Source organism: Leguminivora glycinivorella, chromosome Z (assembly GCF_023078275.1).
Source record: "Leguminivora glycinivorella isolate SPB_JAAS2020 chromosome Z, LegGlyc_1.1, whole genome shotgun sequence".
NCBI classification, from domain to species: Eukaryota; Metazoa; Arthropoda; class Insecta; order Lepidoptera; family Tortricidae; genus Leguminivora; species Leguminivora glycinivorella.
Genome location: NC_062998.1, coordinates 19,189,440 through 19,214,596, shown reverse-complemented (window position 1 = coordinate 19,214,596; position 25,157 = coordinate 19,189,440). Strand labels below are relative to the sequence as shown.

Below are 25,157 nucleotides of genomic sequence, written 5' to 3'. Positions count from 1 at the left end.
TAAACTTTATAGTAGCTACTCTAAAAATTATAAAAGTCACAGATCTAATGTGTGTCAGTTGGAAGAGTAAGCAGTTTATTATTTGCTTGTATTACAGGCCACATCCTGTATGCTTGAGCAATATCTTAATAGGGTACAACGGTAAATAGAAATGGGCAAATGGCGATTGACCGCTCATTTTTAATTCTATTGGTAGAATTTAAATATGTAGTCTAGCTAGCAGTGGAGATATTATTGAACGAAGTACCCGAAATAGAGACATCGATGTTCAAAATCCGACCCCTTATCGTTTATTTAAAGTTTAAACGAATGGTACCTACCTACTGGAATCGATCACTCAAACGATACGTCATCCTACGAAAGTGCACAGACTTACATGTGAGTCCGGGAGACTCGATATGACAGTTGATGTAATGAAATATTTTGCCCACAAGCGGGTGTTGGTGATAGTGGGCACTATTATACATAGTAGCTACAACCTATGTATCACTGGGTGTAAACTGTAAACGTAATAGGTTGAAGTTCGAAATCCCTTTATCGTGATCGTGGTAGACGGTCTTTTGAGCACTACTCCCTCCTGCTATTGATACCTACAAGTCGATTGCATTCAAACAGCTTTTCTGATGAATTGGTTTTTGTTGAAAAATTTTCTGCGATGTTTTAATAAATAAATATGTGCGGCATTTCATTCGAAGAATATTCAAGAAATTTTATTCGTCATTTGCTACTAGTTTTGTCTAGCCGTGTGAGGTCCTCCTCCGACCCGAACCTGGATCGTGCGTGTCGTCGCTATTAAATTATTATTAGCTTATATTTCGCATTTAGTTAATCAATCTTTTTGCATAATTAGTCGGTCAAACAAATTTGTCACTAGAAAAAGACGCGAAATTCAAAATTTATATGTGACGTTATCTGGGAAAAGGGACCTTATTGTCGATGGCGCTTAAGGCGTTAAGGGCGATGTTCGTATACAGATACGATGCCAAGGTACGTAAGCGCCATCGACTATAAGGTCCCTGAAGACCCTTTACCCAGATAGATAACGTCACATATACAATACAATACAATAATTTATTAATGACACCACACCAGTGTTACATGTCAACATCTAATGGTAGGTAATACATTGTGTATGTGTAACCATGGTTAATAGGTAAACATTAAATTAGTTAAACATTTCACACAATGTGAATTGGACATTAAGTATAACAATAAAATAATTAAAATTAATTCCATATTGCACAGTACACACACTATTTATCGTCACATAACGTTTTATATTACGTTTATTTCTTATGTGCATGGTAACTCAAAAAAGTCTCCCACAAGTCCCACACGGTACATCGTTAAATCAAGCAGCCATTACATGGAACGATAACGAGTGTATTGAATTTGCCACGTTTTTATGGTGACTGAAATGTGAAGATTTCAATAAATAAATTAGTAAGAAATCGTTAACAATGCGTTTTAGACAATGCTCGTGCTTTCTTTCTACCGACTGAATCTCCGAATAAATCTTATACCTTTAAACGAGCATTTTTTGTATATTTATTTATTTATAAGTATATTTATTTATTTATATATAACTTTATACCGACGATCTCGGAAACCGCTCTAACGATTTCGCTGAAATTTGGTATGTGGGGGTTTTCGGGGGTGAAAAAGCGATCTAGCGTAGCCTTAGATCCCGGAAAACGTGAATTTTCGACTTTTCATGCGTATTTTTTTCCTTTCGCGTTAATAAACGTAAAATATGGTCGTTAATTTCGCCGCCCGCGCATCGGCTCCGCTAGCTCAGTCGTAAGAGGTCGGTCTAATGTTAACAGGCAGATCGCAGGAGTCAGGGTTTCGAATCCCGGCCAGCCGGCGTATCATGCTTCTAATTTTATCACTTATCCACGTGGATAATACTTCTGTCACGCTTTGGCAAGTATGTCAGAGTGAGAGTGACAGATGTCTTATCCACATGGATAAGTGATAAAATTGGAAGCATGATACGCCGGCAGAAATTAAGTTTTTTTTAATAATATAAGAGTTTTTTTTTATCTAAAGACGTGATATAATAAAATAGAACCGAGTGAAGCTCGGTCGCCCAAATATTGAAGTACATAATTTGAGAAAGATAAGCTCAAGACTGCTGTTCGTATTTTATGCCAACCGTAAGATGATCTGCATGATGATGATGATCTGGTGTGATGATGATGATGGGTTATCACATGATTGCCGCGAGAGTATGTCGCCGCGAGATAAATCACACATCTTCTTCTAATTGTATTAATGACATAAGGACGTGTAGTCTTTCTCGCGGCGACATACTCTCGCGGCAATCATGTGCTAATCCTACTGAGAAAGTTTATCTCTTCTAATAGCTGAAACCACTGCACCTTAATAAGCTGTAACATAGTTTAACAATAGAGTAGTTTAAGTATTTATTGACGGAATAACTCAAACTCGGCTTCTACGGAACGTTTCGTAATCAGTTAGATGTTGCGTGGGGCGAATGGCTTGCAAGTGGCCCTTCCCTAAAGGTCGTGGGCGCGAATAGGTCAGCCCGGGTACTCGCGCCGCGAACGCTGATGGTGCCCTCACCTCGGATCGTATTCCTTTGCAAGGCAGCTGTTGTTATTTATGAAGCGTAATCTTTTATGCTCTTCAGCTAACATAGAGTGGAGCGCTTATTTAATACTTCGTTCTGAAATTCGGCATCACACCTTCAGACCTAGGGTATTTGAGCTCGAATCAGGCCTACGTCACTCGCTCGCGGTCAACGCTAGCCGTTCATTCGAATGAACAAGTGGCCGAGGGGCGGCACGCGCCCGCCTGTATAGTCGTAATTCGTATGGCACGTACCTACTATTCTTCTGAGTTTTACGTAGTAACTTATTAGTATTAGTTAAATAAAGCGTAGGTATTTGTCGTTTTGCGGGCAAGTGAAGGATCTGTTACGTTAGTAACTTATTAATAATCTGTGCTCGAAGAGAGTTATCCAGGTATGTATGTAGGTACTTATCACACTTGTCGTAGAGCGGAAATGTATGACTATAACATTATAGGTAAAGCTCTTTTTTTAGCCTGCTTTAATGTCCCACTGCTGGGCAAAGGCCTTCCCTCTTTTCTTTCCCTCCACTCAATCGTGTCGTTTGCACTTTCCCGCCAATTCGCATAGAAATTTTCCAAGGTGGCATCATCTCCTTTTCATTCTGCCTGCACCCCGAGCTACAGCCACACCTCGGACACTGGCGATCAAGTATATTCTGAAAGAGGCGCGTTCCTAGCACACAGTCTAAGCTCGTGTAGGTGAACGCGTATTATGCTTGTACGAGTGAAATATGACAGTGAAATATCGACTGTTCGTATTTTTGACAGGTGGTAACTGTGAGGTAACCGAGAGGGTGCGGGCGGCACTTTCAGCGGGGAGCGGGAGTGACCATACGATAGTACTCTTTATTATACTGTGCTACAGCTAAATTTATAAACAAGCATTCTATATGTACCTGTATTATGTACTACATACCGTGCAGAACAATGTTAGACGTAGTTATCTAAATGAATTAATCAAGTTAATAAAGTATACGGCGGCGTATCCAGCACGTCGTCGTATCTTATATGGTAATGGTATAAAATTACTCTTTCGACAGCTACGTTCTTTATTTGTTTGTTTATATATTTTTTTCAATTTTGATACGAATTTGAATCTTTGTCTTTTGAGATAGTATCAAGTTTTGCTTTAAATCTCAGTTTCCTTGAAGTTCAATCAAATTGACTAAGCTATACCAAAAGTAGTGGATAATAAATGAGAGACTTTAACTTTAACAGTATTTTCGCTTCGATTATTAATTAACAATCTCAGCGGATATCTTCAGTGCAATGATGGAAATCAAGTCGGTCATTTTTTGACTAAAACACTTTTGCTGATAAATAGCGGTGCTACAATGTTGCGGAGACTTGCAACAGACGTTGCGCGTGACGCGTGAGTATAGCGATACCGTAGAATTCTCAGTTGCAGGTACACCGAGTGTAATTTACATAAAACGATAATTTTGTAGTACATATAATATATCGCCTTTTTTATATTTAAATTAGAAGACAAGAAACACCCTAATACATTCTTTAAAAAAATTAAACGATTAGACACTGCTTGAAACTGATTGTGAAGACTGATCCTCGCATACCATTATTTTTTAACTTAGGTACTTATTTTAAAAGTGAGTTTAAAAAAATCCCTTCTCGGGTGAATTTCAACATACTCGAAATTTGCCTAATTTTGGTGGATTTTTTTAGTTTTGTAATTTTTGTTGAAATTATGTACTGATGTTACATAACTAATTATTAGCAATGCTATGTATCAATGACCTTTCATTATAATAAGTAGTTTTAGAGAAATTACGATTTCAATGACATGGTCGCCACCAAAATTGGTCTACCCACAAAAATAAAAAATAAAATCAAAAATAAAGCCTTTTATTCATTTTTGTATTATTTTCTACTTGAAATAATAAACTTTTAACATGTAATAAATACTTTTCAAATAAAAACAAAAACGTTACTGCCCTCAATTTTTTCACCACCAAAATTTATGCAATTTTGGTGGAAAAAGTATTACGACCCACCAAAATTAGATATTTTTGTATGGGGCGGACCAACCCAGCAAGGTATGACACTTGTGTCATGTCTAAATGCAGGAAAGAACCTGAATGGTCATGTTACGACACGTTTGTTCGTCTTGCTGCGTCTCGTTTAACCATAAAAATGATTTCAATACTTACCACCAAAATTGGTTCTTTCCCCCGGACAACTTTTGGTGCTCAGTTATAAGTGTCAAATTGTATAATAATATTGACTTATGTCATCTTAAAATATACTTAATGTAATAAAGAATGAAGTTATGGCAAGTTATCTTTATAGCTGCGGATTTACTGGATTTACCATAGCAATAATCCGCTAAAAACAGGCTCTGGACGCTACACCAAAATTAGAATTTCGATGGAAAATTATTTTTAAATAAATATACATAACACTTGTAACAATTTGCAATGTTGCCGAAGGTAGTATTTTAGGATTGGTTTTCATAAAAAAAATTAAAACCCGGAAACAATTAGCCCACACAATGAATTTCAGCTCCGCCACAAAAAAATCACGCTGAGAAATTCACCCTCTCATGGTATGACCAAGATACTATAATTCAGTACAAAATTAACAAATCAGAGATATAGGGTTCTGATTTCTGATGCATATTGTCAAATATGTAGTATCATACGTACAAAAAAAATATTGCAGAGATCGGAAAAGTAAAGGGTTGACGGCTAAGTAGGTACCTATACCTATATTTTTCACGGCGCGGCATATACCCATAGTTCTTTTCTCAAACAAGAGATGAAAGATAAAATCTAAATCTATAAAAGGAATCAAAACACAAATATTGCTAAGGCTCTATACAAAGTATAGAAGTTGCAGTACCCGCATTGCAGTCCGTCTTCGGCTCTTTAAAAGTATTATTTTTGATTTCCGTTTTTATTTTATTTTAATTATTATTTATTACGCTCATTACCAGAAGTGTCAAGTACCTGACGGCACATGTCACACTAAATAATATTAGGAAGCAAATCAAAGTTTCACAAATCTTGCTCTGCTGTTGTGCAGTATGTACTATCAGTATATAATATTATTGTCATCAATAATATTACTCGCTCTTTGTTATAGTCCAGACTTATTCTCGAGAGTTGCCTTGTCAAAGACACGAACGTTTAGTAGAGTATTACAGTAGGCGCAAGTCATTAGTTAATTGTATCTACTACTTTTTTTATTGCGTGCGGCGTGTGACGTCCTGCTTAGCGACCGGACACTCGATAATTTAACACGAGAGAGTTTGTCTTTGTTCATTAGACTATAATCAGTTTTATGCGTCCCGTCCCGTTGAGGTCGTTTACATATGACGTCACGCCAAAATCATAAATCATAATGGACACAGCATTAAAAGTAGTGTAAAAATAAATACCTAACTACTTATACAATACTTAGACACGTTAAACTTTCGTGAGACATATTCAAATAATTAATGAATCTACGGTTTTACTCACGTTATTATATCGCTATTACTGACGTGGACGTGGACTGACAGTCCACGGAGTTTAGCCGCCGCGTGAACTCCTATATGCCTGAAGAGGGGCCTCCAAATTGGCCCGAAACATGTCGCAGCAATTAGCGATATAATAACGTGAGTACAACCGTAGATTCATTAATTATATACAATACTTAGAAATCATTCTAATAAAGTGCCTCCACCAAAAAAAAGAACATCGCTAAGTTTTATGAATGAACCGTTTACTATTTCATTGTTATGTCATTTAGATACAGTTAAGTCCAACGATGGAATAATAATAATGTAAATCTCGATCAATGACTATAGGTTTCGTGTCGCGCTCATTCATGGGCCGCCCACACATTCTCGTCTCTCGTTCGTATAAATACCTTACGAGTTAAGAGCCTCTTTAGCCGTATACCGCATGCATCAAGAATTTTAATAAAGTACCGGTGAAAACTTCAACTTCAGCCCCTTTTTTCGATACAATTGAGTGCTTTTGAGTAACAGCTTTTTGTAGCTGAGACGTCAATATTTGGTTACATCTAATCCGTTTTTTTTCTAGAGATTTGTGTGATAGAAAAATGTGTCATGTAAATTATATGTGACCACACATCTGATTCCCTACATTCATATATACATGTACGGGTTGAATAAGAGACAGATTGGACATCAGACATGTCCGACCTCCGACGTATGTATATATGACTCCAAATGCTTCGACACAGTTCTTTGAATTGTTAGTTTAAAGCAGCAAGGCTTTATGATCTAGCATTTGCTGTCATGTCCATAAAATTATAGCGAAAGAGCTCTGGGAACAGATCGGACTATGCTTAGTATGAAGCCTGTTAAAACTGCTTGTAACTCGATATCGAATGAATCATCGTCGTAGTTTTTCATAACTGTCGCCGTAATTAGCTGATATGAGAAATGCTTGCATAACATAATGCACCTAAGAACAAAAGTTACAACTACCTAAGATATTTTGTGTTTGTTTTACATATAAGTAGTAAAACAGCAGTCACGCTGAAAAACACGGCGCTGCTATAGATATGATATTGTTAAATAAATGTCATACACATATTATGTTTGTGTATAAATCAGGAATACTTACTATTTAATTTAACTCTAAATTACAGAACACATTTAAATCAAGCACGTCAATGTAAATAGGAAATAATATTAATTCATTAAGTAATATCTGTTACTCATACCATGTAAACTTCGATCTCGATGTTTGCATGTTTGTTGAACTTGTATCGTTTAAATGATTTAAAGCTATTTGCGATTCGATAAGAGATGTCATAAGTTATCGCTTTCGTTCCTTATTATACATATAGGGTGTATGTATTTATAAATAAATAAATATTGGGGACACCTTACACAGATCAACTTAGCTCCAAACTGAGCAAAGCTTGTACTATGGGTGCTAAGCGACGATATATATACTTAAATAGATAAATACATACTTATATACATAGAAAACATCCATGACTCAGGAACAAATATCTGTGCTCATCACACAAATGTTCGAATCCCGGTAAGGGCATACCCTTACCGGGATTCGAACCCAGGACCGCGGCTTAGCAGGCAGGGTCACTACCGACTGAGCCAGACCGGTCGTCAATTTAGTGACTTGCATTCATCTGCGGGGCGAATATGTATAGGTATTGATACTATTGTTCATCCAGCATTATTTACTATATGGGACTAACGCCAAAAGCGCAAAAAAATTAAAAATATTGCTCCGTAGAAAATCCGGCCGGTCCTGTTCGGATCGATGCTTGGCTAGAGCCACACCAAGCTTATTTTGGCAGTGATTTTGATAGCACTTGTGCAAATGGGCATTTTCGCGAAAAAAGATTCAAAAACTTTTTTTTCTAAAATATGTATATTTAATGTTTTTCCTACTCAGCCCTTTTCATCCTACTAGGCGGAAAAAAGCGTCCCAAATTAATTTTTTCCACTTCGTTACCATTTTTCAAACACTTTGTACAGCGGTTATAAAGTGGAAAGTTTGCAAAATAATAGAAAAATTTGGAACCATTTTTTTGCCTCTTGTTTTTTGTCCTAGATCAAAAGGGCTAATGATTTTGAGTAGAAACATAAAATTTACCTACCTTAGATTTTTTCTTTTTGGTGATTGTTCTCGCGAAAATGCCCAAATCTTATTTGGTACGTCAAACTTCTATGAAATTATGATGTTTACTTAACGTTTGCGCAGGCGGGGCTAACAAAGTAGAGGTAGTTAACTTAGCTTAGTCTGACTTTAGATACATTATTATTAGATTAGATTCCGTAAAACCGATATAAATTAAAACAGGTGCGACGGAAGATTGCAATTACACAGTTATGCACTCTTATAAAGTGGGTTTCTCCCTACTCCACCAACAGCACGTGCCTGACGTGCCTCAACTCTCTGCCAGACTCAGAGTAAATATTCATTTTGATATATCCTGCAGGCTAGTAATTGTTAAGTGGCAGACATGTCAGTTCATCCTTACTTGTCCAATAATGTAAACAAACGAAACGTCAAATATGGTCAAAGACAATAACCAGTGATTGGAAGTGTCGATAAAAATAATGATGTATTAACGATAACTTCGCTGCTGACGTCATCAGAGGATTTTCAATTTTATGTCACACAATATCTATGTTAGAACTAAAATTAAATTCTTTTTCGTCACATTTGCAACAATCCTGTGAAAAAGGCTAGTTCAGTATTCATTTTATAGTACCTAGGATTAACATTTACAACAACAAAATGTCAAAATATACTGATAGTTAAATATTTATTGTAAAGAAAGGGTAGGAAATAAAACGTAATGTAGTCGGTTAAAAAAATCGGATAAATTATTGTAGTCAATATCAACGCATTTTTTCCATGCTATACAATTCAAAAGTTAATATCGATCATTCATAATGATAAGTTGTCATCCCAACATTACGATTCGTAGACAACCTTAGACTTCGTGATGTCTGGGGTTTTTGATGTCATCGGTTCGTCATTGCAATTATTATTGATGAAAATCTTTTTAACCCCCGACGAAAAAACGACGGGGTGTTATAAGTTTGACGTGTCTGTCTGTCTGTCCGTCTGTCTGTCTGTCTGTCTGTCTGTTTGTCTGTCTGTGTGTGTGTCTGTCTGTGGCATCGTAGCTCCTGAATGGATGAACCGATTTCGATTTAAATTTTTTTATTTGAAAGCTGTATTAGTCGGGAGTGTTCTTAGCCATGTTTCATGAAAATCGGTCAACAAGGTCGCGGTCGGGGGTTTTTTCAAAATTTTAATTTTGTGGTTAGGTATTTTTTAGAAATTATATTTTTCAGTGATTTTTTTTATTGATTTCAATACCTTGTGAGTTTCTTTAAGTATATAATAACATTTTAAGTGATGATTAATGTGTAATTCAAGAGAAAACTGAGATAATGTTATCCAGCAGTGTTTGTTTACATGATTGGACAAGTAAACGTGAATTGACACACTTACAGCGTGTTTACTGAATACGTAGAAAATATTGGTCATACCGAAAATAACTACGTATCCAGCTGAGAACTTGTTTAGTGGAGGAGGATGAAGTAATTTTCTGTCAAATTTTATTTCACCACCAATAGGGCTCAAGACTCACGTCGGCCAAGCACAGTCGAGTGATATATATGCACCGACATAATAGGCCTTATATCACACTAGGGTGCTGGACCACATATGGGAAAAAGAGATTAAAAGGAAATTACTACAGACCTACTATGGAAATTACCTACTACCTACCGCGAGTATTCGTTGATACGACCCGTTTAATGGCCATTAAAGTCGCCCGTAATAATCAAGTTTATTTGCACGACTGAAAAAACAGAATTACCTACTATATAAGTACCTGGCGGACCATGAAGCCGATATAGTCCCGAGTTCGATGCCCTGTGAGGACGTTTATATTTATTACGAAAGCGACTTTTCTACATATTCGATTTTTAGATAGATAACTTATAGGTTTTGTAACGGCTGCCGTGAAAAGTTTAAAAGTTTGCAGTCTTTAATCTAATCTACATAGACGCTGAAAAAATAAATAAAAATATTTCTTCAGTGTCTTTAGCGCCATAGAACAGAACACTCAAGGTTCTAAGTGTGTGACCCTTTAATAATACCGGGCTGTAAAAAGTGGAATGCTAAGGGAGCACCGGCGGCATTCCAGGGATGTGTACGCATACAGCACCACCTGCGAGACTGCGACGCGGCGACATACGACACTCGCGCTCATTTAGCCCTGCTTGTTAAGGCTACGTTTATTATTTAGACTTTAAAAACGGACCTGAAGAATAATAGTTTTTTACAAACATGAAGTAAGCTTCTGGTTGACGAATCTACTTAGTGACTGAGCTGGCGACATCCATGCACAACGTAGTTGCATTACGATATAGAAAGGAAATTTCGCCAGCAACCTTGGTGCTTGGTACAATATTATAGTTCTAAGCTAGCTATTAAATTCTGAGTTTTAGTTTCTATTATGTATTTAAATAGCTTCATAACATAAATAATCCCAAATGAATAATTATGTAGTCATTTTATACTACAGTAAAAAACTATAATTATAAAATGAAGTAAAAATAGAAAAGCAAAAAGTTCGATACCTAACTACTTATAACGAAGCTTAAAACTAATGTTTTAGGCGGTATTCTGAATGGCCTGGATCATTAACTAAACGTTTCTTAATTTGTATAATACTTACTATCTAAGGCATTTTTTGTTAGTTTTAACACACTGACATAGATATAATTAATAGGAACACAATCTTTACTCATTATTTAAAATTTAGCTGTAAAGCCTAACCAGAAATATATGACAATTGTCAGGAGGGCGCTGTTATTCTGATGTATGGGGTGACAGTTCAGTTTAGTATGAAAAATAGTTCTAATGAAATACCGCAGCATGGCATATATATATGTATATTTCTGGTCAGGCTTTACATTCTAAGTTGTAGTTAGAGATTATTACAGTAGAAGAAAACGCAGGTACCATTTCTTCTGATATACGTACGTTACCAACGTGACCGTACATCTTGGGTGCACGAAAGAACAATACAAAGCAAACTCTGATTATCCGAACTTCGCCTTAACGATGGAGCTGCAGATGTAACCAAAACATATACCCGTTTCAAATTACGTCGCGACATTTCGTTTTTTGCGTGCCCTGCGTATTGCCTAGTAATAATATTTACTTATTAGATATCGCGAAAGCCCTCCGATCGAAAATACAATTGGGGCATTGGTTTATCTCAGCTCAATATTCAGTTTTTGGAATAATTGTATGGAAGTGACTTATTTTGTCAATTATCCAAATAGTACCTAATATGTACCTATCTATTTTAGTAGGTGGGTTAGATTTTATAAACTTTATAAAACTGTTAAAACAAATCAAATTATTATATTTTACATTTTTGTTATCAAAAATTTGATTTTTGAAATATTTACCTACAAAAAGCAATCATGTAGTTATACATATAACTTTACAAAAAAATATAGATAAGCACACTGCTTTTCTGGACTGAGTAATGAGTATAACAACAAACAAAATCTCGATTTTTCTGTCTTTCAAAATCACGAATCATCAATTTCAATGTCACAGTTTCGTTTTCTTTGAACCCCTTATTTGCCAAGAGTGGCACTGAAACCTGAGTAGTTTCATGTGCTTTGCCTACCCCTTCATGGGACACAGGCGTGATTGTATGTTGTATGTATGTCAAAATCACGATTTAGATTTTTGTATTTTTCGTTTCGGAACCAATTTAGGCAAGTATTGTTATTGTACGTACCTAGCACAAAATACAACGTAGGTACTGAATTAGCCATCACGTCAGTCGGCGACCCTGGGTTCCAATGAAACCAGATAAATATTGCTGGCCAAGAGCTCATGCTGTTATAACATTTACGACTTTGGCCTATGATCCTCCTGGCATTTACGTTACCTACCTCGCCCAGTATCTTGGAACAATCAAGTGTGTCTAAGATAGCCAGTATAGCCACACATAACGTGAATAACTAATGTTGATAAGTCTGTATGTAGTAATGCTACCAATTATCGCCATGCATGAACAAACGATACTAAAAAACAAACGTAAATGTGCCACGAGAACCTTCTCACCTCCTCAGCGTGTATTTGTTTGTGTAATTAGACTTAAGTGGCTCCGTCACTTGGAATATAGGACGAGCCATAATATAAGATGGAAATGAGTCAGTGGGGCTTTTAAGAGCATAGATAAGATGGTGGCATTCTGGACACACATCTAGACAAACATCTAGATTTACAACTGAATAAATATAAACCGAAAACGAACTTATTCTGGTCATCTTGAACGTTCGACTATCCTGTACTCGGCAAGATACTAGGACTACAGCCCTGACATGTAACTATACTGCTTACTGCTTGCTGGTATGCTGGAGCAGTGCTTTATATCGCCGAAGCCAGGGGCGGCTCACTCTGCGTTCCTTTCGTACATTTCGACGGCCGCGAGTTCGTGGTCCATAAAGTTTGACAACCTTCACGCTGCGCAATAGAACTCAATGTCGCATGCAGTCCGTTGACAGATTGTTGAGAGTGAGCCTTCTGTACTTGTACTTTTATAATATATTCTGTGCCGAAGCTCCAACATTAAGTGACAGCTCGATAACCACGACACCCTGTTAACGATTAGTTTGCTGCTTGGGTTAACATGCTGTAATCGCCATCCTGTATATTATATTACATACTTATTGTACACTTGTGTTACTTACCTACCTAATCTAATAGTACCCTTAGTGCGTTTTCATATTATCCAATCCGATATCGGACGTAGGACCGATATCCCATACATTACAGGCGCCATCTTTGATTTTTTCCATTGAAATCCTTCCGACATCCGATATCGGATCGGATACTTATACGTAAATAGCATATGAAGCATACATGTGACAGACAATCAAACATTTTAAAGACTAAAATTAGCTTGCGTCTGACAAAAGAATAGCGTCAGTCATAACAATGATTTGCTTTACTTCCTAGAAGCGTCATTATTGACTTATAAAAGATTCAGTCAGTCAAGCAGCCAGAAATACCTACAAGTAATCTATCGAGATGGCGGCCCTGACGCGCCCGCCACGAAAATTAAGCCCCATACTCTCTGCATTTGCATTCAAGCTTCCGAAATTAAAATTTGAGCAGCATTGTCTCTCAACGAACAATGATTTGTTGCCTCACAGCGCTTTTTTATTCTGAACCTCCCATCGTTTTTATTCTTGCCATTGCCATTTAATTGGAATTCTAGTATTATACTTAGGACTACGTAAATTATTGTAAGTAAATTGTAATTTTACAAGGGTTTTAAGAATGTTCTTACGTATTGCGTATCATTTCGGATATCTGACATCTTATTTTGATTTGTGTCCGAAAAACATTAAAATAATTTAAATTAAAACCGGCCAAGAGCAAGCTCAATTGGTTGAGACCACTCGACAGATTTCACGCGGTTCGGGTTCAAGTCCCGCTGGAAACGTAATTAAATTTCCATTTTCCTTCCATAAGTAATTTAGCCAAGTATGGCCAAGACAACATATTTGAGGCTTTTTTATTTTTTCCTAGTGAAACATTTTTGAACTATACTTTGTCAAACAAGTCTGTCAGTAAATAAGAACAAAGAAAACTACTTATATGCATCCTTTTCTTTAGGGTGCTATAGAAAAGGATACCTATAGTTTTCTTTGTTCTTATTTACTGACAGACTTGTTTGACAGAATATAGTGTATATTGTGATTGGCAGGGTATTTCGGCAAGTACCTGAACAAGTACAACGGGTCGTACATACCGCCGGGCTGGCGCGAGTGGGGCGGCCTCATCATGAACTCCAAGTACTACAACTACAGCATCAACATGAACGGCAAGCGGATCAAACATGGAGACGACTACCAGAAGGTATAATATTTACTTATCTATCTTTATTGCTCGAAAGGAAATAAGAGGGTACCAGTACCAGTCAATCTTATAAAAGCAAATAACTTAACATCTTATTTTTTATCGAGCTGATGTTTGCGCGCGATACAAGTATTTTTAGGGTTCCGTACCAAAAAGGTACAACAGGAACCTTTATGGTGCGACTCTGTCCGTCTGTCACATTGTTAAATATATCGAGAACTACTTATGCTATCTATATGAAATTTGGAATAGTTATAAACATTGTGAACCTATACAAGTTGAAAGTATTTTTTTTTTAAATTAATTAATATAGATGATAGAAAATGGCCAAAATGAAAAGGGGGCAAACTGAAAATTTCAAGTAACTAGGTCAAGTGAGGTATCGCTAGAAAGAGCTCAAATTGTACATATCAAAACTATTTTTTATAATTTTTTGGTTGTGGAAAAAAAATGTTTTTTGAAGGAAAATTTAAAAAAAATACCGTTCCCCACCTTATCTCCGAAGTTTACCAACATAAATTTATGAAATTCTCACCAAACATGGCTATTACATATATATTACAGGAAAAATAAAATCGTACACGTATCTTGAAAACTTTTTATTTATTTATAAAAAAAACCTTTCAGATTTACATTTTCAGTTTCAACACCCTTGCGGGTGTTTATTGTACCTGTATTTTTTAACAAAATAACAATGAACTTACCTGCTTTCAAAAAGAGGCAAAATAGTTACAACCGGTTCACGCAATAAACAATTATTCCATAAAAATCATCTTCCATACTAGCTCGCGCGCATTAGTTTACTCAATTTGCCGATAGATGTCGCTGTACGTTGAACGCTCATTTCCTACATCGCGTTTTTTCTGATATAATGAGGTCGGTTCAGGAGCGTCCTTGCGACATGTCGTAAGTCGTAAACTATTGAAGTCGAATAGTCTTGATTTTATTTGGACGTTGTCTAACTAAAATTGTATATTCAAATATTACTTGGAAATTGAGTCTTGAGGGATTTAGTCAAATCTGTAGAGTTCTATGAATAACATTTTGATGATTCAATTATTGAAAGTTTGTACGGAACCCTCGGTGAGCGAGTCCGACTCGCTTTTGACCGGTTTTTTTAAAATTAAATTTGCGAAAATGTGATCACAACTGGTAGGCCTCCTTAGATTAGTTGGTCAGAGAGACAGGACCGGCGTTTCAGAATGTCGAAGGAAGGAAGGTTCGAATCCTGCCGGAGACGTGAAGTTTTCCTTTTTTAGGGTTCCGTAGTCAACTAGGAACCCTTATAGTTTCGCTATGTCTGTCTGTCCGTCCGTCCGTCCGTCCGTCCGTCCGTCCGTCCGTCCGTCCGTCCGCGGATAATTTCAGTAACCGAAAGCACTAGAAAGCTGAAATTTGGTACCAATATGTACATCAATTACGCCAACAAAGTGCAAAAATAAAAAATGGAAAAAAATGTTTTATTAGGGTACCCCCCCTACATGTAAAGTGGGGGCTGATATTAGGGTTCCGTACCAAAAAGGTACAACAGGAACCCTTATGGTGCGACTCTGTCCGTCTGTCTGTCCGTCTGTCACATTCCTAAATATCTCGAGGACTACTAATGCTATCAACTTGAAATTTGGAATAGTTGTGAACATTGTAAACCTCTACAAATAGAAAGTATAATTTTTTTAAATATATTAATTTTAATTGTAGAAAATGGCCAAAATGAAAGGGGGGCAAACTGTAAATTTCAAGTTACTAGGTCAAGTGGGGTATCGTTGGAAAGAGCTCAAATTGAACGCAAATAAGCTATTTTTTATAATTTTTTTGTTGTGGAAAAAAAAGAATTTTGAAGGAAAATGTAAAAAAAATACCGTTCCCCCCCCCTTACCTCCGAAGTTTACCAATGAAAAATTATGAAAATTTTAGTAAACATTGGTTTTATGCTATATATTACAGGAAAAATATAATCGTGTTTGTATTTTGAATACTTTTTTTTAATTCACAAAAAACTTTTCAGATTTTTACTTTCAATTTACCCACCCTTGCGGATGTATATCGTACTTCAAATTAATACGAGGTGTTACGTAAACCATCTTCTGTCCAATAAAGTAAAAACTGTTTAAATCGGTTAACATTATAAAGAATTATCCCTGAAAAACCAGGTCGCGCAAATTAGTTAGCAAATTGACCGGGAGATGGCGCTATACACTATAATACTCATTAGTGCCTATACTTTTGTCTTCTAGTCAAGTCATTAGAGTTATATGAAAATATGAGATTATTTTTACTAGGTAGTTTGAAAGAAAGTTTGTACGGAACCCTCGGTGGGCGAGTCCGACTCGCACTTGGCCGGTTTTTTTTTTTTCATTCCAATCCCAACGTGTGATATATTGTAGGATAGGTATTTAAAAATGAATAAGGGTTTAGTAAGATCGTTTTTTGATAATATTAATATTTTCGGAAATAATTGCTCCTAAAGGAAAAAAAAGTGCGTCCCCCCCCCTTCTAACTTTTGAACCATATGTTTAAAAAATATGAAAAAAATCACAAAAGTAGAACTTTATAAATACTTTCTAGGAAAATTGTTTCGAACTTGATAGGTTCAGTAGTTTTTGAGAAAAATACGGAAAACTACGGAACCCTACACTGAGCGTGGCCCGACACGCTCTTGGCCAGTTTTTTATATTTTAATGCAACATCACAATCATTATTTAGGTGTCCATGAGTCACCTACCATAGAGAAATAGATGGATGTTATTTTCAATTTCACCCGCGTGCGCGTGCGTGTGCCAGATCCGCAGAACCACATCTCGGACACTGGCGATCAAATATATGAAAGAGGTACTTTCCTAGCACACACTCTAAGCTCGTGTAGGTGAACGCGTACCATGCTTGTATGAGTGAGATATGACAAGTTGACTGTTCGCGTTTTTGCCAGGCGATAACTGTGAGGTAACCGAGAGGGGGTGGGCGGCGCTTTTAGCGGGGAGCGGGAGTGGCCATACTGTACGATAGTACTCTTTATTATACTGTGGCAGAACCTTGCGGCGTTGTGGACGCTCTTACCAGATTTATATCAAGTCAACAATATCAGAGCAATAACGACTATGTCGATAATGTAATTACGCGGTGAGTGGTCACGAGTATAAACATAGCCTCTCGGTGGCGACGTGCCTTATAAATATTACAATCTTATTTATTTTTCACTACCACTCCACTCCCTTCAAGTGCTCTTTTGCTCACGAAGCGGTAAGTAATTAAAGTATAACGACTATTTCTTTTTCTATAACATACATAATTATATCATATCAGCCTATGTAATATCAGCGAACCGAAATACTGCAACTTGTTATTAGTCGTTGGTAATTGTGATTAATAACCAATAAATAATGCCTGATACATGTAAATAAATGATTATTATGCAACTAGGTATTGTACCTAGTCTTGACTTTGATAGTAGAGGTTTATTTTTATTTGACATAGGTGTTGTATTAAAATTCGTATTGGCAGGGTAAGCTCATGATGGGCGAAATACGAGATACCAACTCGCCCGCGTGATAAACTACCCGTCCGTCCCACTGTTTAATACAAAAAGGGGGAGGGGTAGTCTCGCGACTCTCGCGGGCATACTGTCGCACCCATCATTGCTTGCTCTGTAAGCATATGACAAGATGAAGTTAAAGCCGTGATTGTTCCAGGACTACTACCCGGACCTGATCGCGAATGACTCGATAGCGTTCCTCCGCGCGTCGAAGCGCCGGTTCGCGCGCAAGCCGGTGCTGCTTGTCATGTCGTTCCCCGCGCCGCACGGCCCTGAGGACTCGGCACCGCAGTACTCGCATCTCTTCTTCAATGTCACCACTCATCAGTAAGTTTTATACCATTCGATAATCGATAGCAGGCATCGCAGGACAGGGGTGCTACCACAGGCTACGTTGCCAAGTTTGTTACATAAATACATGTTTTTTAAAGAATCTCGTAGGTACTAAGTATAAACCTCCCTGTGGCCTCCCTAAATATCTGGGCAGGAAGCTCGCTTCTGAGGATCTGCTCATGAGTACTGGATTCAATATTATTTTACGGTTTTTCACTTTGTAAAAAAATGCATAAAATACTTTACAAAGTCTTAAACTGTAATGCATCGTTATTACCTATAAATGGTGAACAATTAATCAACAGGCATGATATGTACCTATACAATCTCATGTGGCGTGACCGTTTATTTTTGCTCTGCTGGCATGTGTTGTGACATTAAACAGTCAAATACGGCCTTCTCGGAACAAAAGATACCCTATGGCTAAAACTTTGTGTTGATTGATCATGATGTATTTATTGCAATAAATATGTAATGAAAATACTGTTACTGTTATTTTATCAATCACGCAAAATGTTAAAATGCAATTGTTATAAAGCGACTGTCCGTATTTAATATAAGTGAAAAAGGTAGACGGGAGACCGTTATTGTGCTCTCGAAAAACGTGGAAACTTGAAAGGTCATTTCTCTAATCGATACCCCAAGCAGAGCGTAATTTCAAAGTAATTGTTATACGTTTGTTTTGAAGGTCACTTACCTTTATTTAGTGGGGTTCGGGGTGAGAGATTTAGCTCTCGGGTCCTCTGTAAATATTTCAACAAAAACTCTTCGTATAATGGCGCCACGTTTTTCGTGAGCGCTGAGCCATCTTGCCTTCTTTAAAAATTCAAGATGATGACCGAGTTTTAAGCCCGCATTGTGTAAAATGTTTTTACAAAATTTATAAATGGCTATATTTAGAATAAGGTACTCTTAGTACCATCTTGTAGGAAAAGAATGGATATGAGCCGCAGATGTAGGTACCTAGAGATGCATATTTATCAAATACCCATGCAAAGGGCAGCCAAAATCGGAACGACGTCAAGTGACATTGTACTCGTATCTATCCAGTGTTACTTATTGCATAAATTATTTGCTTTTGTAACAGTTAATATTCCAATATCGCTCTCCGTATATTTACTACATAGCTTTTGCTGATTAATTTTCGAAAGGCGAAATTGTGAAGGAATGTAAGCTTTTTATGTCTTTGTTAATAAAATAATAATAAATATTTCTGGTTCCGGACGCCAGCTGATAGCAATATTTGCGATTATTTCGCAAAATTGAGTTATACATATAAGAAATTGTTGTTTCACTAGGGTGAAAAATTTTCGCTAGTCTTGAAACCGTCGCAATTCTCTTGATTCCAATTTGACTACCAAATGTTATCGTTGAGAATTAATCTGTGACGCTACAGCGCAGGCGAACACCCGGCTACATTAGTCATCACTATCAATTTTATGCTGGCTGTAGTGGCTGTACGTAACTAGGTGAAACTTACTTGCTATCGAAATGTTATGCTCTCATTTTGTCTTTACTAACTTACTCTCTTAATCTAAGAAGTAATCAATCAAATCAAACTAAATGGAACCGTAGCCTCATTACTGATTGTTATTGAGAACGGTATGACGTCTGTCGTGTTCTTCTTTATACAAATAGACTAAAATGGAATACAGGTGAAATGAAATACTAAGTACCTTATTAGTAGTTAGTTAATTCTAGTAAGATTCTATACTGACAGCTGGTAACGAGCAGTGTTTGCATCTAACAGGGTAATGTAAGTTACCATTGATTTGCATGTTTCTTTATTAATGCGCAATTGGGCATGATGCAAGTTTTTACGGGCCGATTTTTGAGTCTCACGCGTTCGAATTCAGAAAATTGTTACTGAAAATAATAAGCAAGTCACCGTTTTCAACCGATATTTTGGTGACAAAATCCCGTATGCGAGATTCAAAAATCGCCCTCCTAACAAGAAAATTAAAATTCTGAAAAAAACCCCGAAATACTAGGACAGATTTTCATGAAATATGGCTAGGAACAGGAACACTCCCGACTAACTCAGCTTTCAAACAAAAAAAACTAAATCTAAATCGGTTCATCCGTTAGACACAGATAGACAGACAGACACGTCAAACTTATAACACCCCGTCGTTTTGGCGTCGGGGGTTAAAAATAAGCTTATCAATAATCAAATCGACATGAGTTATGATTCCCTCTTTTCACGCGTGTCGTACGACGACGTTTTACAGTAGAACCTTCTGAACATGATATGTACCTACTTTTATGTCGAAACGGCATTGCGAACTAGTGCGGGAAAAAAGCACCATGCGTTCTGTAAAATAAACATGCAATGAAGTGGTTACTTACTTTACTTAGTTACGTAGGTTTGCCCAGCGACCTTTTACTTAAAAGTGGCATCTTTTTCACAAAGCATCGTTGTTCGCTGGATTATGTTAACAAGAATGTTTAGTTTTGGCTGACGATGTATTTCGGGCTCGCGGCTCTGAGGGCGTTAAACTTGCTTGTTTACTTATAACACGCCGTTCGCTGCAAAATTATTCGCCAGAGTGTGAGCTCGTCTATGTACACAGGATAAATTAAACAGCTCTAAAACTAGTTGCTCGGCGGTTAGGTTTATATCATACGTTAGTTTCACATACTCTAACGTTGCATAGACCGTATGGAAGTAAGAATACTATACTATACCGGAGCCCATAGATTTATAGCCATAAGTCTGTCAGGAATTTATCTATCGCTCTTCCGTATTGGTGCGACAACGATACATCAAACAGTTACGTATCCCCATGTCAATATACGGAATAAGATACTTATAGTACCATCTTGTAGGAAACGAGAGAAACAGCATAAGGAGTAAGGAGAGTGAGCGTTCTAATAGTACACACAGAAATGAACCTTTTTCGACTAATTAGGTTTGTCATAACTGTCATAAGCTCAAAAGGCATGTAATTAATTATCCGTAGACGCCATGTTATGCCAACCCTGATATTTGCTATTTAGCAATGCGATCCGAACGGTGCTGGAATAGCCTGGCAGGCAAGTATGGTCACGCAATACATGATAAAAACATCTTGCCGTCCCTATCGCACTATTTGTAAGTGCGATAGGGACGAACGGCCAGATGTTTTATCATTAATCGTGCGACCATATTTGCCTGCCTGGAATCGCCAAAAATGAAAAGATTCCTGCCACCGACGCCGAGATTTTATTTCTTTCCTTTCTTTAGCTGACCGCTTCGTTTTATGAATGTTGCTCGATGTTATTCAGTGTACCGTGATAAATACAGTTATTTATCTTCGTTTTAACGCGAAATTTATACAAAGTTTGAGGCGATTTTCTCTAGTTTTTACTGCCTCGTCGGGCAAATGTTAAATAAACGTCGAACTTCGATGAAATTGTGACGTTTACTTAACCCGTGCATAGGCGAGGCTATTTAAGTCGATGCCAATAAATATATATATTTTCCCTTCACTAGCTCGGAAACACGTGTTTTGTCCTTTAATACCAGCGGGTAAAAACGCATTTTATCCACTAGTGGGTAAAGTAATTTGACCTTGAATAAAGTCAAATTTACTGCTTTAAAATTGATAAAAGTAGGTGAATCTAGTAATAAAGATGATTTACCACCTGTGGAACTACTGGAAGCAGTGATAAACGCATTTTTTGCCTTGTAATTTCCTCGCTATAGTGAGGGGAAAAGTTTTGTGTTACACTCGGGTGCAAATGTATTTTACGTCTCGTGTATTAAAAAACTCGCAAGTTCAGGATTCTATTCTCGAACCACTCGCTTCGCTCGTGGTTCAACTATAGAATCCTTTCACTTGCTCGTTTTTCAATTCCACACTCGGCGTTAAAATACAACTTTGCCCCCTTGTATAACAAATAACTATTACTTACTAGTGGATTAGGGACATTTGCAAAGTTTCTCGTTTATTATTGGTTCCTCATACCATTTGTTAAAAAAGGGCGCGTATAGTCCTGCGGCGCTGGCTATATTTTGAGCCCTAAGTTAAAATAATATTAAAGTCGATTCTGTTTTCGTTAATAGATACATTGTTAATTTATACATTTTACATTTCGTTTTGTGCAAAGTACCTAAGTTGCTTTTTCAGTAATTTGGTAAATTGTCGTTATAATTTTTGTTTTGACCTAATTTGCTCAAAAAAATATTCGAGATAAAACATGTAACTGTGTTGGATTTAGAATGATATTTTTAACATGTATAAGTAGTTTGTGCAATTTTTGTCAATTGCGATATGGTATTATGTCATACCTAGCGAAACAGATACAAAAAAATATTCATGTTAAAAAAAATAAGAAACGTCGCGTTGACTCCTTAAAATATGCCAATAAACTGATATTGTGCTGTCTTAAACAATTGCTTTATTAAAATTGCAATAATTTAGCTAAAATGTATTCTTAATATTACAAAAAAATATTAGAGTTACTAGAGTTCACATCTCATCAACTTAAAAGACATGATAAATAAGATACATGAATTTGTGCAAGTTTAATCAATTGCTCCTTAAATAATACGATATTAATATTAATTTTATTTGCGTACGATCGAGTCAAGCGGGCGCAATCCACGCGGCGCGGGTAGTGTAGGTATCAGCGCGGCAGCGGGAAGGGCAATGACCTCTCTCGGCAATCGACAAACGACGCGTTGCGTATAAAACGCAAGTTTATTTAAACTGTGCGCCCAAATGAAGCTATTTAATTCAAAGTCTGTTGTGTTCGGTATTGGAGTAGCATTTTAACTTAATAATATTTATGTTTCCCAGATATAAATTATTTCAGGCATAAAATAATTCCATTAAAAATTAGCGTGCCTTGTTACTCGTAACACGAATTAGTATGAATATTATGGTCCCGGCCGGCAAAAAGCATTTATCGAAATCTGTATAATTTATTTTGACATTTGTCAAAATATATCAAAATGACATTTTTCATATCCACCCGCTATATCGCTTTTGTAGTACATTATTTTATTTTTATAATAGACATTACGATTTACGATACAAGTGCGGAGAAAAGGAAGTTCGAAACGAGGGGCGATAAATTAAAACAGGACCGGAGGGAGTATCTTAAGTTGACATGAGTTATGAATTTCCTTTTTCGCACGTGTACCTATCATACAACGTCTTGCAGTACAGGTGGCCCTTCGAAGTCTTCCTCTACTTATATTTCTCGCGCTAGCGCCGCTAGCGCGTAAAAAAAACACCATCTGTACTGAAAAGTAACTATATTATATAATTATTACAAACAAATTGTCAAAAGTCATTTTGATCATATAATCTGTCAAAATGTGATTTTGGGTATTAAATGTCAAACTGGAATTACGAGTCTAAAATGTCAAAAAAGCATGTTGAGTCAAGACAAGACTGTCAAAATGTAATTTTGAGTCAGAACTATCAAACTGACATTTTGGCTCGAATCTTATTGACATTTGCTGTCATAACTGTCAGAATGAAATTTTGGACCAAACTGTCAAGATATATTTGGATCAAAACTGTCAAACGTCTGAGATCAAACCTGTCAAAATGACATTTTGAATCAAAACTGTCAAAATCTATCATTTTCCATTAAGGTACTATATCTTACACAACGGAATGACTTCAATTTACATTTTGGGTTATAACGATCATATTGACATTTGCTGTCAAAAGTGTCAAATTGACATTTTGGTCAAAACCATCAAATTTAAATTTTGCTCTAAACTGTCAAATTGACATTTTGGTCTAAACTGTTAAATTGACATTTTGGTCAAAACTGTCAAATTGACGTTTCGGTCAAAAGTTCAAAACTGTCAAATTGACATTTTGGTCCAAAAAGTAAAATTGACATTTTGGTCAAAACTGTCAAATTGACATTTTGAGTCAAACCTGTCAAATTGACATTGTGTTAATTCTGTTATATTGAAATTTTGGCTCAACAGAGTCAAAATGTCACTTTGGGTCAAAAATGTAAAAATAAAATGTAGGGGCAAAACTGTCAAATTAACATTTTGCTTTAAAACGATCAAATTGGCGATTATCTGTTGAACTGTCAAAATATATTTTCGATCAAAACTTCCAAATTGACGTCTAATTTCAAACCTGTCAAAAAGATATTTTGAATCAAAACTGTCAAAAATTGACAATTGCCTTTATGGTATGTGTAATCTGTCGTGTTGACAACGGAATGACTTCTCTTTACACCTTGGGTATTTATGGGTTAAAAACTGCCAAAACTGTCAAATTGATATTTTGGTCAAAATTGCATTGTGTCAATTCGGTCATATTGCCCTTTGGGTTAACAATGTCAAAATGTCACTTTTGTCCAAAAATGTAAAAATTAAATTTTGGGTCAAAAATGTCAAATTTACATTTTGGGTTAAAACGATCAACTTGGCATTTGTGCTCAAAATTGTCAAATTGACTTTTTGGGTCAACTCTGTCAAAACATCATCTTGGGTCAAAACTCTCAAAACGATATTTTGGGCCAAAACTGTCAAAATAACATTTTGAATCAAAACTGTCAAAATCTGTCAATTGTCTTTAAGGTACCTACGTAAGTAGTTTATATAACGGTATTCGTTTTCCATGAAATTCGACATGCAGTTAGGTTCATTTTCGGGAACCACCTGGTATACAACGTGTTGTTATTGATATCCGTTAACTTTAAGGGAAGTTTGCTTAGGTGAATTACAATTAATTTCTCTAAAAAAAAAAGAAAGTAATTAAAAAATAACTTTAATGAATCATGAAATAAAACTATGGAAACGGATTAAATCGCGTATAATGAATTTAAAATACATCCCGACGTTTCGAACTCTTTACAGCGTTCGTGGTCAACGGGTGACTGAGGAAAAATTAAAATGTGCAAAAGCTACCCACTTACAAGAAATATTAACGAACCATGACCACAAATAATATAGATTTCTAAGGCAGGTTCACACACTATTAATAAAGCTAGTTATACAATATTCAAAAAATTTACCATTACTCTGTATAATGTAATAAAATAAAGTTCAGTAATATATGTGTAAGTTTTAATTGGGAAGACATGCAAAAAATTGGGAGAATCCCGTCAAATCCCGACCATCTGGCAACCCTAAATTGTGCATGACCGCGCACGAGACGTATGTACTTACGCGGCGAGGCAGCGCGGCGTCGCGCCAGTGGCACGCGCCAACCTGATTGGTTATCGGTTGCGCGCCACACTGCACGAAAATTTAAAATACTTTGCTATTGAAATATCGTCAAATATTGAAAACCCATTGATCAAAACCGCAC

At 36.5% G+C, this 25,157-nt stretch overlaps 1 protein-coding gene across 2 annotated transcripts in view; it reads left to right on the top strand.

Annotated features, from left to right (window-relative positions):
• Positions 1-25,157, top strand: part of LOC125240591 (extracellular sulfatase SULF-1 homolog) — a 105,649-nt gene that overhangs the window by 62,938 nt on the left and 17,554 nt on the right. For both annotated transcript variants that reach the window (XM_048148542.1, XM_048148543.1), the window contains exons 4-5: positions 13,867-14,018; positions 17,705-17,874. In XM_048148542.1, coding sequence (XP_048004499.1) covers positions 13,867-14,018; positions 17,705-17,874 — 322 coding nt within the window. The remainder of the gene's footprint in view (positions 1-13,866; positions 14,019-17,704; positions 17,875-25,157) is intronic.